Below are 18,555 nucleotides of genomic sequence, written 5' to 3' on the forward strand. Positions count from 1 at the left end.
TAAAATGCTACAATAAATGGTCTTGTGCATACATAATTTCAAATCTTTGGGGTAGATTCCTAAAAGTGTCTCTGCTAATCAAAATGTGTATTTGTATGTGACTTACGTAATACATCTACAAATAAACTTGAAAAAAATGTGACATCTTTATGGAAGTATCCTCATATCTATAAACATGGCATGTCTTTCCATTTATTGTTTTTAAAAGTTAGTTTTAAAATCTTTCCTAATGCAGTTTTCCTAGTGTAGGCTTTGTACAGAAGACTATTTCATAAAGCAATCTTAATCTATTTACTATTTCCAAGAAATTCTTCCAGAAAAGCAAGACAGATGGATACGGAACATGTATTTTAACTTAAATCAAGGGAAAATAAAGTATTTTATTTTGGGGATATTTACAACTATCTAATTTTGTTAAAAATGACGTACACCCAAAATTCCAATAAACAAATGTCACTAGCTACTATCTTCTGACAGAGGAATACAAAAGAGTAATAGAATTAGCATTTCTTAAAACTAAATAGACACAAAAAGTTACTTATCCTAGAACATTAGGATGAATGGTTATCTGAAAGGCTGAATCTGAAAAGCATTAACATTGTTAGCCTTTCTGCCATAAAATTAAGTTTTTGGAATTACATCACACATGGTATTTTTTATATTTTGATAAATTTCTTCCAAATACCAATAACAAAAAAGGACAAGTAAAATGTAAGACTTGCCAACAGGAATAAATAAGACTTCAGTGATTACATTTGTAACCTGAACACCAAAATCAATAAAATATGATATTAGGTTGGTGCAAAAGTAATTGTGGTTTTTACCATTAATGGCAAAAAACGAAATTACTTTTGCATCAACCTAATAATAAGATTGGCAGGTATAATATTCTTTCTTTAATAAAGGCAAGTAATACAAAATACTTTAACTTTCATAATTGGTCATTATACTTTTAAAAGTGCCTTGAGTTCATTATATTCAACAATAATGAAGAGTAATTCTTGTCCTGCTAAAATTCCCAAGTAGAAATATAATGCAGAATTTTAAAGCCTGATTAGAAGTTAATGCCTCTTTTTTTTGAAACAAGGTCTCACTCTGTCTCCCAGGCTGCAGTGCAATGGTGTGATCTCAGCTCACTGCAAACTCCACCTCCTGGGTTCAACTGATTCTCCTGCCTCAGCCTCCTGAGTAGCAAGGATTATAGGTGCCTACCACTATGCCCAGCTAACTTTCGTATTTTTAGTAGAGACAGGGCTTCACCAAGTTGGCCAGGCCGGTCTTGAACTTCTGACCACAGGTGACCCACCTGCCTCAACCTCCCAAAGCGCTGGGATTACAGGCATGAGCCACCGTGCCCGGACATTAATGTCTTTTTACCAATTTTATATACTATGTAAGACCAAAACAGATAAAGAAGTTTAACCAGTTTCTAACTTGACCAATGAAAAACTTGCAAATTCCTTTATATTAACATGACTGCAATAAATAATTCTCTGGTAAAGGTTAATTGAATGCTTTCATTTTCATCTAACTTCTAGTCACTTGAGAACTAAACAGTACTGATATTTAATTGGCACATACCCAAGACAGTGAGAGGTCAGAGTTAAAGCCATTGATAAAACTCTGATCAAAGCTTACTATAACTGCTTGCACAATACTTGGCCTATGAATAACAGACAGATTCATCTCCTCTATTGCTTGTATGAAGTATTTATAAGCCAAATGGAAACTACATTCAAATTAGGCTGAGCTACACAATATAAATGGGTTTGATACATATATCATGGCAAGCCTAATGAACTAAAATGGAATAATTTTATTCAAAGTATGACTTAAGCAGTATTTCATATAAAGCTGAGAAATTCAGCAATATACTATCATTACATATAATAGTATATCAATTCACATTTTATAACATAAAACAAAGTTGAAAAATTAGGTAAATTATTTTCAAGAATAAGTCTTTTTTCCCAGATAAATTATGTTTGAAATACCAATAACACTCAAGTTAAAACTTGAGAAAATATCATGAGAACATTGATTAATCATGAAAGAACTATGATGAGCAATAATAAAGAAGTTTTAAAAGTACAATACCTTGGTTAGTGCAGCAGTATGATCTTCTCCACAACAAATATAAACTATTTTCTGAGATCTTAGTGACTTTAGTAAATTAGGAACATACCTATCTGAAAATTCCAACAAGAGATGTTAATAATATTTTAAAAATTAAAACTCATCTAGATGTGTTTCCTCTACAGCTTCCCAAGCTCAGTAGACAGTTGTGAGCACATAATTTTAACTATGATTCAATGATTTTGTAGTACAAGCTTCCTAAGTCGGGTTCCCAGGCCTATCCATACTATTGTGATAAAGGAAGGACTTAAAGAGTTAAGCGCTAAACAACCAATATGCCAGTCTGCACAGGACTCGGCAATCAAGGAATTTCAAAATTATTTAACTGCTTCTAATTTTCCACATATACACATCATTCTTTATATTCACTTCATGATAGTTATACCAACAGGAGCCTACTTAAAAGCCTGGGGAAAAAAATGTACTTTAGGCTGTTTTGTAGCAGAAAAGATACATGATATCCTAATATGACATATTCTTCTTAGGCAAAACAAGGTATTCTTTAATTCTTTGCTTATCATTACTAATCGTTATTAGATTAACAACTCACTTTTGTCCATTTCAGTCATTACAATTATATTGAACTATAAGAAATTAGCTTTTGTAAGTCAAATACTGGCATTCAACTCAATGTAATCATGAAAAATAAGTTCCAAGATCCCAACTTGTTTCAATTATAATTCTTTCAAATTCAAAATGTTTATTTTTAAGACTTTAGCATCAATGTTAAAAGTGAAGCCCAACCAAAGATTTAACCCAAATCATTTAAATATTTCCTTGAAAAACCCAAAGATTAACACTTCATATTACTTCCCCAGAATAATTTTATAGCTTCCTTCCACTAACCGTGGCCAACAGTGGATTAACAATTTGAAGTTATGTTTTTCAACTGTCTTTTAATAAATATCCAGTACCAAAGATGTTGCCCAGATATACTTTTTATAGTTCTTTAATGAAAAAAGGATATTTTGTGTCTTCCCACTGCATTCCCCAAATGGAATTTTTAAATAACATCTTATCCCCACCTCTACACCAGGGAACATACATTTCTCTCTTATACTAAGAATCACTGATCTATCTCAAAAGATCATCTCTTTTAAAAAAACACACTTAAACTATACATAATGAGAACCTACCATTTTCATCATTAAGACCTAGCTGACCAAACTTGTTGCGTCCCCATCCAAAGATAGCTCCAGAAAGGGTGAGTACAAAACTATGGGCTCCTCCTGCTGCAACTTGCATGAAAGGGATTCCAAGCAAAGACTTAATCAGCTGTGGTGAAGTTTGCTTTTTACAGTCAGTACCTAAACCCAATTGGCCATATTTATTCTGTCCCCAACAGAAGACTTCACTTGCTGTAAAACAATAATGGAAAAATTAACCATTTTTCTTATATGCAAAAAATTTAATTTGAAAATAATCATTTCATTTAAAATTTCATACAAAGAGTATTATTTTGGGACATTCTTCCTATCATCAAAAGAATATAAATATTATTTTTAGCAATTATGTTTATTTTTCTTATATGAACATATACTACTACCTAGAAGAACATTTAGTATTAGTATACTTTAAGTTTGATTGACTACACAGAGGAACAGGTGAGTCACATAACAAGGAGTAATCTCATTTCCTTATGCTCCTCAACAGTCTCCTTTTAATATTCCTCAAGTCTCATTTTTATTCTGTAGTTTCTCCCAAGAGGTACTCATTCAAGCTCAAACTTCAGTAACTATCTGCTGATCACATTCAAAATTTTATCACTAGCCCAAACCTCTCCTGAGTAAAATACCCACATAACCCACTGTTTACCTGACATCTATACTTGGAAATTTCAAAGGAACTTCTAACTTAGGATGCCCCCAACGAAATTCATTACCCCCATCCTACTTCCCTGGACCTCTTTCCAGTGTTCCCCATTTTGGTAAATAACATCATAACTGACTCAGTAGCAACAATTATAAACCAAGGGAGTCTTCCTTAATTCCTTTTTTTTTTTTTTTAAACTTCACAGATATCCAGTCTATCATATATCACCAATTTATATACAGTTTTCTTTCTAAAGAAAAATATGGCAAATAGATCCATTCCTCACCATCTTAACTGATTCCTATAATAGTTTCCCCTGCCTGTCACTTTTGCTCCCATACTGCCATCGTGTTTTGCAACTTTAGACATCCTTTTATTAAACTAACAACTGGCACTAAATAACTGATACACTAATAACTGAGTTTTTTTTGTTTGTTTGTTTGTTTTTGAGATGGAGTCTTGCTCTGTCGCCCAGGCTGGAGTGCAGTGGCGCAATATTGGCTCACTGCAAGCTCCGCCTCCCGGGTTCATGCGATTTTCCTGCCTCAGCCTCCCATGTAGCTGGGACTACAGGCGCCCGCCACTGCACCCGGCTAATTTTTTGTATTTTTAGTAGAGACGGGGTTTCACTGTGTTAGCCAGGATGGTCTCGATCTTCTGACCTCGTGATCCTCCCGTCTCGGCCTCCCAAAGTCCTGGGATTACAGGTGCGAGCCACTGCGCCTGGCCAATAACTGAGTTTTTTAATTGAAACTACAAAATAGTACACACTTACAAGTAAGCTTCCTTCCAAAAAAAATCAGAATCCTGGTTCCTCTTTGAAGAGACAGCCACTCTTTTTTTTTTTTTTTTTGAGATGGAGTCTTGCTCTGTCACCTAGGTTGGAGTGCAGTGGTACAATCTTCGCTTGCTGCAACCTCCATCTCCCGGGTTCAAGTGATTCTCCTGCCTCAGCCTCCTGAGTAGCTGGGATTACAGGCATGTGCTACCACATCTGGCTAATTTTTTAAAAAATATTCTTAGCAGAGACGGGGTTTCACCACGTTGGACAGGCTGGTCTCGAACTCCTGACCTAGCGACCCGCCCACCTCAGCCTCCCAAAGTGGTGGAATTACAGGCATGAGCTACCACACCCAGCCTGAGACGAGCACTCTAACCAATTACTGGTAAGTCCTTCAAGAAATGTTCTATGTGCATATAAACAGACATTTGTATACATGTATAGAGATACTGTAAAAATGCAGATTTGATAATATTGCTCACCCCAAAAAATATATTTCAGTGCTTTCTCATTGCTCTTGGGATAAACACTTTAAACAAGGCTTATAAGGTGCTGTATGATCTACTATGTTTCCAATCTCTTCTCATATCAGTCTCTTCCCTCACTCGCTATACTCTAGCCATACTTGCCTTCCTTCATATTCTCCAGTGGCCACTTCTCACACACTTGCTGTTCTCTCTACCTAAACCTTCCCCTCATCTTTGTCCAGTTTATTTCAACTCTCTCCCAGCAGAAGCCTTCCTTCCCTGATCTCCTAGATTAAGGTCTAGTACCTCTGCTGTATGTTCTAAATACCCTAAAGTTTTTCTTTATAGCCCTTACCATAGTATGTAATTATATCATTATTTGAATGACTATATCACGAGGGCTAATAAGTAGTATACTGCTTATTACTGTATGCTGTAGTATGCCTAGTTCATACTAAGGGCTCTAAAAAATGTTTAGTAGCTGGGCACGGTGGCTCACGCCTGTAATCCCAGCACTTTGGGAGGTCAAGGCGGGAGGATCATGAGGTCAGGAGATAGAGACCATCCTGACTAGCATGGTGAAACCCTGTCTCTACTAAAAAAAAATACAAAAAATTAGCAGGGCGTGGTGGTGGGCCTCTGTAGTCCTAGCTACTCGGGAGGCTGAGGCAGGAGAATGGCATGAACCCAGAAGGCGGAGCTTGCAGTGAGCCGAGATTGCACGACTGCACTCCAGGCTGGGCGACAGAGAGAGATTCCGTCACAAAAAAAAAAAAACAAATGAATAACATATTGCCTACAGCATAAAGCTGAGTAAGCCAAAAAAAAAAAGGTCAATATGAAACTGTCCTCAGTAAAACCTCTGAGTTTAAATTTATGTTAGATCCACCTACCAAAATATCAAAAGAGGAGTTGGCAAAACAACAAAGAATACACAGAGATTCCATGTTCCTAACTGCCTACAGAAGTCCAAATTCCTTAATATGACATTTAAGGCCCTTTATAACAGATTTCTCTTTTTATTTCAGCCTAAACTGAAGTATGAGTATGTCTCCCACTCCCTCACAACACCCACATAAAACTACATGCCAATATTCAAATACTCCATTTTCTTAACTCTATGCCTTTACACTAGCATAACTCCCTTAGCCACTCAACATTTCTCCTTGTCCTTCTCAGCATTTCTCCAATTATTAATAAAAAAAATATTTAAAGACTTGCATCAAATAGTAATCCCCTCCTTACTGTTACCAATTATATCAATTAGAAACAATTATATCATTGTCACAGCATTTTACTTTTACCTTGTCTGAAATAATACACATATTTTTCTGCCTCAAACTACAGTTATTTACTTGGACATCTGTCTCTTTCACTAGACTGTATGATCCCTAAACCTGTCTCTTAATTTATCGGTGCTTCCCCCCGGTTCTAGCTTAGTGTTTTATTTGTAGTAGGCTTCACTAAATAGTAACACTAAATAGTAACAATGGAGCAAATGGAACCTATTTCTTCTTTTTTTTTTTTTGAGACAGAGTCTCACTGTGTCACCCAGGCTGGAGTGCAGTGGCACGATCTTGGCTCACTGCAACCTCCACCTCCTGGGTTCAAGCAATTTTCCTGCCTCAGCCTCCCAAGTAGCTGGGACTACAGGTGTGTGCCACCACGCCCGGCTAATTTTTTGTATTTTTAGTAGAGAGAGGGTTTCACCATGTTGGCTAGGCTGGTCTCAAACTCCTGACCTCAGGTGATACCCTCATCTCGGCTTCCCAAAGTGCTGGGATTATAGGCATGAGCCACCTCACCCAGCAAACCTATTTATTTTAATGGTAAAAAACATACATATGGCAGATTCTTTACTAGCCCATATTCCAATCCTTAGCTAGGATACTAGTAAGTTAAATTGGTAAGAGAGGAATGCATACAAAGCTAATAAATATGATGTTTAGCCTTCTTTATTTCTATGCATAGAAAGTTCATCTATGAGATTGGGGAAGCAATCCTCCCCAGTTGCAGCTATGAAGAGTTTTTAACGGTTTAATAAACAGACACAAAAATCAATTTCATGTCTACATAATAAACAAAAAATGACGCCATTCACAACAAAAAATCAAATACCTACAGGAAAGTTTAATCGAAGGTGTTTAAGACTTGTCCAGGTAAAACAAAATGCTAATGGAAAAAATTAAAGGGAGACTTAAATGGACAAATATACCGTGTTCTAGAATTGAAAGGTTCAATATCCTTAATTGATTTACAGAGACAATGAAATTCCAATCAAATTCCTAGTTCTGTGTGTGTGTGCGCGCGCGCGCGTGTGTGTGTGTGTGTGTATACAGACTGACAAGTTAATTCTAAAAGTTATATGGAAATAAAAAGAATCAAGAACCAGGGCAATCTTGGAGAAAGATGAACGAAGCTGGAGAACTATATGCACAATAAAAAAAAGTACCAAGTAATAAAACTGAAGAGAAATAAAATAAAAACTAATGCTTACCTTTAGAAAGTGCAAGTGAATGATAGTAACCACAAGCAACCTGTATAATCTGGATATCTGACAAACTTTTAATATTTCTAGAAAAGAAGAAGACAGATCAAGATCAGTTCATTCCATTTAACAAACTGATCTTGAATGCTATTTATGTTATTTATTGATGGCCTACTATATGCATATAGGTCATATTATTTTTTTCATACAAGCCCAATTTTAGCATACCAAAAATTTATGCTAAAATCAGTAAACAAGAGCAAGATACAAAAAAATAAAGTTAAAAGGGGTGATAAGAACACATCTTGGAAAGACAGTATTTAAGCAAAGTGAGCTATGCTCATACCTCAAGTATTCCTCAGAGTGCTCTTATAATTCAGACATTTTCTTTCATTATAAAAAGTGTTTTTAAATCAGCTTACAGTTAGAAACTTGGCAATACATCTGGAAAGCAAATGTACATTATCTAATTTGTCTAAAACTGGTGTTTTGCCTAGTTTAATGTATGTTCTCCTTTATCAGGTTTCTTAAGAACCAACAAGGATTCTTATATATATGTTCTACCAACTCTCAAATTATGAAACCTATTCCTTACAAGCTATCTTTTTACTTTATGTCTAAATCAGGGACATTCAATTTTTTTACTCGGGAAATTTACTCAATTCACAGTTATAACAATCACTACTAATATGTTAAGTCTTATTTTCTTCTCTTTTGTATTTTGTCCTTATACTTTTGTAATTTCTTTCCCCTCTTTCCTGAGTTTTGTTTTACCACCACACAATTTTAAAGGCTCATTTTTAAAACATTACAAAAATCAATTAACTTTGTATGTGTATCAACCATCCCAGCATCTCCATAGGTTCTTTCCCTTTGCCTGGTCATGTTACTGTTTTTCCTGAATGAATGTTTTCAAGGAAAAAAAAGGGGGACGCCAGATGCGGATTACAGGTGGGTCACTGTAATCCCAGCACTTTTGGAGACCGAGATGGGCAGATCACTTGAGGTCAGTCAAGAGTTTGAGACCAGCCTGGCCAACCTGGTGAAATCCTGCCTCTACTGAAAATACACACACACACACACACAAAATTAGCCACGTGTGGTGGCACACTGTAGTCCCAGCTACTCAGGAAGCTGAGGCAGGAAAATCACTTGGACCCGGGAAGCAGAGGCTGCAGTGAGCCAAGATCACACCGTTGCACTCCAGACTGGGTGACAGAGTAAGACCCTGTCTCAAAAAAAAAAAAAAAAAAAAAAGAAAAGAAAAGAAAAAAAGAAAGGAAAGAAAAAAGAAAAAAAGGGGGGATAGGGAGGTACACAATATGTTTCTTATTTCCCTTTACCTGATACTGTCACCTGACCTGATTCTGCCATAAGAGAGTCCGGAGCAAATTCTGACCACAGAGTCGACACACATGATTTTCGGGAGGCAGCTTCAGCAAATCAAATTTTGAGCAGGAAAAAGGAGAGTTACTCTAATTCCATATTATTGTATTAAAAATATTTTTATTTAGTGGAGTTATGCTCTTAACTACAAAACTTGAGAATTGTACTGCTACAATTTAGCAGAATCCAACAAATTAGCAGGATCCAATGCACCTTCAAATTTTCACTTAACAAAATGCCATTTCTTTGAAATAGCAAAATCAAACACTGGCAATGCAAACAGAGGAAGGAATAAAAAATATATGAACATACATAACTATGCTCAAATTACTAAACATTTACTGTTATTGCTTATGTGTACTAGGCAGATGATACACTGACCTGTTCAGCATATTAAGTATTTTAGGGAAAAAAACACTATTCCGGGTATCAAGCACAATTTTGCAAAAGAAACATTTCAAAATACTACATTCTCACAGTACTCTATGTTTCTTCCTTCATAGCATTTATCGCTACTAACTACTAGGGTACCTATTTATTGAATATTTGTCTCCTCTGCTAAACAGTAAGTTCTGTGAAGGCAAACCATGTGTCTTACACCCATGATAATGCCTGGCACCTGCTATAGTGCCGAATTAATAGTATGTAATGAATATACTGTTAAAGGATAAATAAATTTGTAAGGTCTTGGAGGCTTCAGTATTAGTCATAAATTTTGCCAAAAATCTTCTAAATTTGCATAGCAATTTATATTCAGTTACTCTCCTTTCCAAAATATTAACCTAAGGCTTGTAATACATATAAATGCTAATATCTTTTGCCATTATCTACTACAGAGACCAGAAAATATATTTTTCTATGTCACTACTGTGTTAAAGAAAAAACTATCCCCTTTCATCTTCATATAAATGTATTAATACCCTGAAGAATGGGGAGATACTGGTTTTGTTTTCTTTGTTTTAGCTTTCAGAAATTAAAAAATATTGTGAATGGTAAAACAAAGTTCCCATGTTCCATTTTTCCTAAAGAGATAAATTAGAATATAATTACATTTTTTAGAATTCATCAAAAGTAATCCCCTTTGTCACATAAAAAAGATAATGTGTTTAATCATTTTTAATTTTTGAAGATTGGAATACACTGAACAGAAAAGCAAAAGAAAGGCTGGGCATGGTGGCTCAAACCTGTAATCCCAGCACTTTGGGAGGCTGAGGCGTGTGGATCATAAGGTCAGGAGGTCAAGACCAGCCTGGACAATACGGTGAAACTCCGTCCCTACTAAAAATGCAAAAATTAACTGGGCATGGTGATGGGTGCCTGTAGTCCCAGCTACTTGGGAGGCTGAGGTAGGAGAATGGCTTGAACCCAGGAGGCGGAGGTTGCAGGGAGCCGAGATTGCGCCACTGCACTCCAGCCTGGGCGACAGAGTGAAATTTCGTCTCAAAAAAGAAAAAAAAAAGAAAAAAGGAAAAGAAGACAGAATAAATTTTGGAAATTAAAAATATATATACACACACACACACACACGCATTGGAAATCAAATTTATACACCCTTCCTTTGGGACTCTGCTAAAGCATATTAATTATGGAATATGTACACTGTTATATTCTTCTATTTTTCCAACTTAACGCGTAGTGGCAATACAGGCAGAAATCAGGCATTGCTAGTTATGATTCTGAAGACAAAATTCCAACCACTAACGTTAACGATTAGTAAAAAGTTTATAATATGTAATTAAACATTTGAGGAGCTAAAGCATTAAATATTTTGCCAATTAAACACAATTAACAATTTTCTATTTTCCAGTTAAGCCACAACTTTCCTAGTTATTTAAGAAAAATCTTAACACCAACTCATTTCAATTTTGAAAAATTTATCTCAGAATAGGGGAGTTGGTTAAAAAAAAATGAAAAATTTAGACTAACAACGGATCTAGTCTATACCATTAAAAACTACTCTTTTTCTTTTTAACCTATAATGTTCCAAATTTTCAGATGCTAAAATTAGGCAGGAATTGTAATATATTTTAAAATGAATAACAAGAAAATAAATTGTTTTTGTGACCAAGCTAATAATTCAAATATGTTTAGTTTGTATAGTCCAGAAATTGCTGTACTCACAAAAATAATAATCTTATACTATCTTGCCATAATTTCTTAATGCATATGTCCAAGAAGCAGAACTTTTAGAAGACAAACTACATCTTTATTGCCAACAATTATTTTTCTGAAGTCTGTGTGCAAAGTTATGTATTTCCACTTACATTAAACTAAGATAATAAAATTTGGGTTAATTTTTTAAATAAAAAGGTGTAATATATATTCTACATTAAAATCTAGCCAGAAATGCAGGTCTACAGACACTATTTAAAATACCTGGTCTTTCCCAAAGTAGTGACTTCGAAACAAAACAAAATTAGAAGTAGGAAAGAATTCATTATCAAACTAATTAGTTTCAGTTATAGCCTATTATTATTTTCACATTCTTCTTTAATATCATCCATCCATTGGCATAAAAAATGGATTTTGTTGTCACAAAGTAACACCTAATGTGAATCCTCACTTTTCTGATTACTCTTTTTTTTTAAATTTTTTGAGATGGAGTCTCACTCTGTCGCCCAGGCTAGAGTGCAATGGCGCAATCTCAGCTCACTGCAACTTCGGCCTCCCAGGTTCAAGCAATTCTCTGCCTCAGCCTCCCAAGCAGCTGGGATTACAGGCGCCTGCCTGGCTAATTTTTTGTATTTTTAGTAGAGACGGGGTTTCACCATCTTGGCAAGGCTGGTCTTGAACTCCTGACCTTGTGGTCCACCACCTCGGCCTCCTGAAGTGCTGGGATTACAGGCGTGAGCCACCACACCCTGCCTATTCTGATTACTCTTACGAAAATCTATAAACACTAGGCAGAATACAGTGGCTCACGCCTGTAATCTCAACACTTTGGGAGGCCAAAGCCGGTGAATCCCTTGAGTCTAGGAATTCAAGACCAGCCTGGGCAACATGGTGAAACTCCGTCTCTACAAAAAATACAAAAATTGGCCAAGCATAGTGGTACATGCCTGTAGTCCCACCTACTAGGAGGCTGTGATGGGAGGATGACTTGAGTCCAGGAGGTCGAGGCTGCAGTGAGCTGTGAGCATGCCACTGCAAACCAGCCTGGGTGACATAGTGAGACCCTGTCTCAAAAAACAAACAAAAATCTATAAACACCTTACATCTAAAAAATGATTTGGTACTGAAATTAAAACTAAAACTCACTTGGCACTCTTCCTTTTATAAAAATACATTTCCACTGAAATACTAAATGGCCCTTTAAAACCTGATAATATCAGTAAAATCTATGTATATGTTACAACAAATCAGATCAAGCCATCAAATTTTGAAAAATTGAGAAGGATGAAAAGCAGAAATACCTTAACATACAGCTTAAAGTTAATACCGATGTTGAACATATACAAAAATAAAGATGTTTAAACCAAAGAACTCAAGTAAATTCTCTTTCAGGTCCCCATCCAGGTTCATAGTTATTATTGGACAATGCTCACATAAATTTTATAAATAATAAAATTCTCTCCTTATAATTAACTTTCTTTTCATTTATTATTTACCTATGTATTACTGACTAAAATCCCTTAAAGGTGAACATCAACAAAAATTTAAGTATGAGAATCAGACTGGTAGAGTAAAAATAAAGGAAACTAGAAAGTTTTGCCATGAATCATGGTTTTAAGAATACTGACTTAGAAGATCTAACATGCAAATATCTTTTCATCCTAAAAACACAGTTTTTTTAATCTTTTTTTTTTTTGAGATAGAGTCTCGCTCTGTCGCCCAGGCTGGAGTGCAGTGGCACGATCTTGGCTCACTGAAAGCTCCACCTTCTGGGTTCATGCCATTCTCCTGCCTCAGCCTCCCGAGGAGCTGGGACTACAGGTGCCTGCCACCATGCCCCGCAAATTTTGTGTATTTTGAGTAGAGACGGGGTTTCACCGTGTTAGCCAGGGTGGTCTCGAACTCCTGACCTCGTGATCCACCCCGCTCGGCCTCCCAAAGTGCTGAGATTACAGGCATGAGCCACTGCACCCAGCCTAAAATCTTAAATTTAAAATCCTGTTCTATAAGAATTACTTGTGAGAAGAAATAAAAAGAGTAGAGGGTGGGTCATATGTGAGGTCATTATGCTTTTATGAATGTTTTAACTTAAGAAAAAAATTTTTTTTTCTCCCAAAAGTTCCATCATTAAGAGGAATCAAAAGCACACTGGGAATTGTGTGCATTAGTGCAGAAGAAACAAAGGGTAAGCAAATTGGGGAGTTTTGTGGAATTTGGTTATAAGTTCAATTAAAAAAACGAAAGTCTCAACAGATAGTTCATTATTAACATGATATAACATGTCAAATTAAGAGTTCTTATGCTCCATTTTCTTATTCCAGTAGTTACATCCTCATTCTCAAACCAAAACAAACTTTATCAATGTTAAAAACAAAATACATAAAGATGTGTAGAAAAATGCCATCTGCAGTATATCTAAAATTAACTTAAGAATACTTTGGTTCCAGCTGGGCAAGGTGGCTCACGCCTGTAATCCCAGCACTCTGGGAGGCTGAGGTGGGCAGATCACCTTAGGTCTGGAGTTCGAGACCAGCCTGACCAACATGGAGAAACCCCGTCTCTACTAAAAAAATACAAAATTAGCCAGGTGTGGTGGCGCATGCCTGTAATCCCAGCTACTCAGGAGGCTGAGGCAGGAGAATTGCTTGAACCCAGGAGGCAGAGGTTGTGGGGAGCCAAGATCGTGCCACTCCACTCCAGCTTGGGCAACAAGAGCAAATTCTGTCTTTAAAAAAAAAAAAAAAAAAAAAAAAAAAATCCCTTGGTCCCTGTATAGTTCTTTTATCCCTACAACTACTACTAGGAAAAAGAACAAAAGAGTTTAAAGAGGTCACAATTTGTATAAATTTTAAAACTAAGTATGAGTTAATGTATTATTTACGTATCTAAAATAAACTGAATACTTTTCTTTAAATCTGTGTATTTTTCACCTACGTAATTCATGCTGTTGGAGTTTTTAGTATTAAAACAATGATTAACCAGGCACGGTGGCTCATGTCTGTAATCCCAGTACTTTGGGAGGCCAAAGTGGGCAGATCCTGAAGTCAGGAGTTCGAGACCAGCCTGGCCAACATGGTGAAACCCCATCTCTACTAAAAATACAAAAAATTAGCCAGGTGTGGTGGTGGGAGGCTGTAATACCAGCTACTCGGGAGGCTGAGGCAGGTGAATGGCTTGAAACCGAGAGGCGGAGGTTGCAGTGAGCCGAGATCACACCATTGCACTCCAGCCCGGGCAACACTGTGAGACTCCGTCTCAAAAACAAAAACAAAAAATGATTATGCCCTCTATAACTGTGTAAGACTAAAACATTGATGAGGCACTGCTTATTTTTTAATTGTGAAATAATTATATGATGAATTAATTAAATTGTGGTCACTGCTATGTAAAAAGTGGAAACTGACTACATTCTTTTTACAGTAAGCATGTTAGACTTCTATACTCAACAGAAACAATAAAGGCTAAAAAAAGACAAGTTAGTGAAAAACATTCAACAAATCAACATTTAATAAATATTTCAATAGCAGGAACACTCAAGATAGTCGTTTAAATTAGTCTAACCGACTAAAAAAATTTGTAATGAAGCAAATATTCCCTATCCCTTTTTTTTTACAAACATAAATTCTATTGATTATAGAGAAAATATAGAGTATATAAAAATAGCAAACCAATCAATAGCTCAATTAACATCATAAGCAAGAACCAAACTCTTATCAAAGGACTCAAAGGGGAGAAATAATGAGATGTCAACTCTTACATGCCCAAAGATAAGCAGAACGACCTAGATTAATAAATTTATTTTAAAAGATTGTTAAGGACCTCTTTCTGGTCACCTTTGTTACCTGGGTACTCTGATGCATTCCTCTGATCCTAGCAGGCCAAGCTGTCCATCAGAATCGAGACCCCAAGCATACACCTGGCCTTTGTCATTTAGCGCTAACGTATGAGCTTCTCCACATGAAACAGCTACGATATTTTGGGCATCCAGGGCAACAACCTGCTCTACAGAAATCAAGAAAAGAGATATTGCATTCTAGTACAGAAATCAAAGAAAAAGACACTGCATTCTAGTTTTGAATTTCCAATAAGAACAAAACACATTCTTCATTTTATACAAACAAGCTAAAGAAATGCTTAAACATAATGCTAGATATAACCAGTTATTTTAAACTATTCAACAAACATATTCCATACGTTAATTCTCATTGTGGTAAACCACAGATAAATATATTACAGGACAAAATCAACTCAGAATATTAAGTGACCTGATCATTTTCATGAAGAAGTTAAGGGCTTATAAAGATTCTCTCAGAATGTACCTTCTATTCAAATCTATTACTAATAAAAGAGTCCAGGTGGAAAAAAAAAAAAAAAAAAAGAAGAAGAAGAAGAAATCATTTAAATAACCTGGGCTGCTTGATTTTAACAATAAGATCATAACTGACACACATATTACAATGTATACGCTGCCATGAAGTGATTCTGAAATTAAGGATATAGGCCCAGTGTGCTGGCTCACGCCCATAATACCAGCATTTTGGAGGCCAAGAAGGGCAGATCGCTTTAGGTCAGGAGTTCGAGACCAGCCTGGCCAAAACGGTGAAACCCCATCTCTACTAAAAATACAAAAATTAGCTGGGTGTGTGGTAGTGCACGCCTGTGATCCTAGCTATTCGAGAAAGGATGAGGCAGGAGAATTGCTTGAATCTGGGAGATGGAGGTTGCAGTAGGCTGAGATCATGCCACTGCAATCCAGCCTGGGTGACAAAGCCAGACCCTGTCTCAAGATAAAAAAAGAAAATTAAGGAAATAAACTGAATTAGCAATTTCTGAATAGAAAGCAAATTTTTTAAAGATCTCATAAATAAAGCATCTATTAGATACGGTGAGTAGAGAACTGAAAGGCTGTAAGCCATGACTGACAGGGTTTCCATTTGTGGATTGCCAACTTAATATTAAAAGATATAAAAACTGCTTACGTGGTTAAAATATGTTCAAGTTTTAAATCAGAAATTAACTTAAAATACTGGCCCTACTACCAGTAGCCATCAATTGACAAATTAATAAGGAAAGTGAATTTGTTTCTCTTAGTCCTCAAGATGTGTTTGTCAGTTTTTTTTTTTTACTAGTACCACAAGTTTTTTAAAAGATGCCATTTAAAATTAACTTTATTTCAGCTTAATAAGAAAGCTATAATCATTGTCTTCAACAAACTAAAAGTCTTATGTTGAAAGTGGTTAAAACTGGATCAGGGTTTCTTCAGAGGCATAGTTTAGCTCAATTTACAAATGCAGCTGTTCAATAACGAAAACAGACTGAACCAAAGAGGCTAAAATTCCTATCGATACAGAAATTCAAATTGTATCTAAATTACTATCTTGCATTTTGGAGTGGGAAGTTAGCCCTAGATAGCCTCTAGGAACTTGCACAACTCTAATGATGTATTAAGTACTTACCTACTCCTGAAGCTTCCAGTACATGGAAGTTTATTACACTAATATCTCACTTTTTGTAGAGCTTTTAAAAAATTATTTTACAGAAACATACAAAAACAAAAAAGGAAAACAAGATACGACACTGTTCCCAAAAAAAAAAATAAAGAAAAAATACTTAGAAGTAAAGCATCATTTGTTTATATCAAAACATTCCCATAAACCTTAATTATGAAGAAGTAAATGTTTAAAAGATCTGTTATCTCTCACAGAGGTTCCAGAAAAAGTCAAGGTCTCTCCAGAACAATCCTCAAAGGAAGTAGCAGAAAATGACAGGATGTAAAGGGGGGTAAGTAAGACTGCTTGGTTGGTTCAACAATAACAAATTAATAGCATCAGCTGTAAAGAAAGCAATGGTTGTAAAGTCAAAGGCACCAAATCCAAGAAACAAAGAAGCAATCATTTATATTCAACAGTTGTATTGTACACTTCTTGTGCTCCAAGCACGGACAGAGAGAGAATAAAACAAGCATCCTAGCCCTCAATGAGTTTATGGCCTACGGAAAAACAGGTGAGATAAAGATTGTGACTAAATGCTAAGATAAACATATACAAAAAGCACTAAAGGAACATGAGCTATTTATGGAAACCTTAAAAGATAGTCCAGGCCAGGTAGCTCACACCTGTAATCCCAGCACTTGCGGAAGCCAAAGTGGGAGGATCACTTGAACCCAGGAGTTTGAGACCAGCCTGGGCAACATAGTGAGACCTCATCTCTACAAATAATTTTTTAAAAATTTAGCCAAGCATGGTGGCATACACCTGTGGGGAGACAGAGGGGGAAGAATCACTTGAGCCCAAGCAGTTGAAGCTACAGTGAGCTGTGATCGTGCCACTGTATTCCTTCATGGGCGACAGAGTGAGACCGTGTCTCCAAAACAACAACAACAACAAACATGAAGAATTTTGGAAAACAGTGAAAACTAGCTGAGTCCTGAGAAGGAGATTCCATGTATCCATTTGAGGAAATTCAAGTTAATTGTTATAGCAAAACCAACAGCAAAGTCAAAAAACTGATGAAAACAAGGCGGCAAAAAATATTATTCATCTCAGACAAAATAACATCCCCAGTTTTTATTGATTTCCTAGGGGGAAAAAAAGGTCAGTAATTCACATGACAAGTGGGTAAGAGATGTGAACCAAAAGTTCTGAGAAAAAAACCAGAAATGGCCCGTAGAGAAATGCAAATTCAAACTACACTGAGAAGCCAATAATAGATTAGCTCAGAAAACTCATCAAGCTATACATGTATTTTCAATTTTGCACTTTCCCATATGGGTTAAGCTTCATTAAAAAATCTATCAGGAGAATAAGACAAGCCATAGCCCAGGGGAAAATATTTGCAAAAGATACAGCTGATAAAGTGTTAATCCAAAGTAAACAAAGAATGCTTAAAACTGAACAACAAGAAGAAAACAAACAATCCCATTTTAAAAACAGGTAAAAGACCAAAACTTACACCTCCTCAAGGAAGACACACAAATGGCAAGCAGGCATACAAACAGATGTTCAATTTATGTCTCCTGGGAATTACAACTTAAAAAAACATACCACTACACACCTATTAGAACGGCCACAAGACAAAACACTGACAACACCACATGCTGGCAAGGATGTGAAGCAACAGGAACTCTCCTTCATTGCTGGTGGGAATGCAAAATGGTACAGCCACTTTGGAAAACAGTTTGGCAGATTCTGACAAAACTAAATATACTCTTACCATATGACCCAATTCCTTGATATTTACTCAAACACTTATGTCCACATAAACACCTGCACATGGTGTTTTTGTTTTTTTGTTTTTTTGAGACAGGGTTTCACTCTGTTGCCAGGCTGAAGTGCAGTGGCATAATCATGGCTCACTGCAGCCTCCCAGGCTCA

General features: G+C 36.1%; 1 protein-coding gene across 3 annotated transcripts in view; it reads right to left on the reverse strand.

Moving 5' to 3' along the window:
* HERC4 (HECT and RLD domain containing E3 ubiquitin protein ligase 4) overlaps positions 1 to 18,555 on the reverse strand; it is a 153,022-nt gene that overhangs the window by 108,137 nt on the left and 26,330 nt on the right. For all 3 annotated transcript variants that reach the window (XM_010375398.2, XM_010375392.2, XM_030940447.1), the window contains 4 exons: positions 15,025 to 15,184; positions 7,694 to 7,770; positions 3,273 to 3,494; positions 2,098 to 2,189 (listed from right to left, as the gene is read on the reverse strand). In XM_010375398.2, the coding sequence (XP_010373700.1) occupies positions 2,098 to 2,189; positions 3,273 to 3,494; positions 7,694 to 7,770; positions 15,025 to 15,184 (551 nt within the window). The remainder of the gene's footprint in view (positions 1 to 2,097; positions 2,190 to 3,272; positions 3,495 to 7,693; positions 7,771 to 15,024; positions 15,185 to 18,555) is intronic.

This window comes from Rhinopithecus roxellana, chromosome 11 (assembly GCF_007565055.1).
Source record: "Rhinopithecus roxellana isolate Shanxi Qingling chromosome 11, ASM756505v1, whole genome shotgun sequence".
Taxonomy (NCBI): domain Eukaryota; kingdom Metazoa; phylum Chordata; class Mammalia; order Primates; family Cercopithecidae; genus Rhinopithecus; species Rhinopithecus roxellana.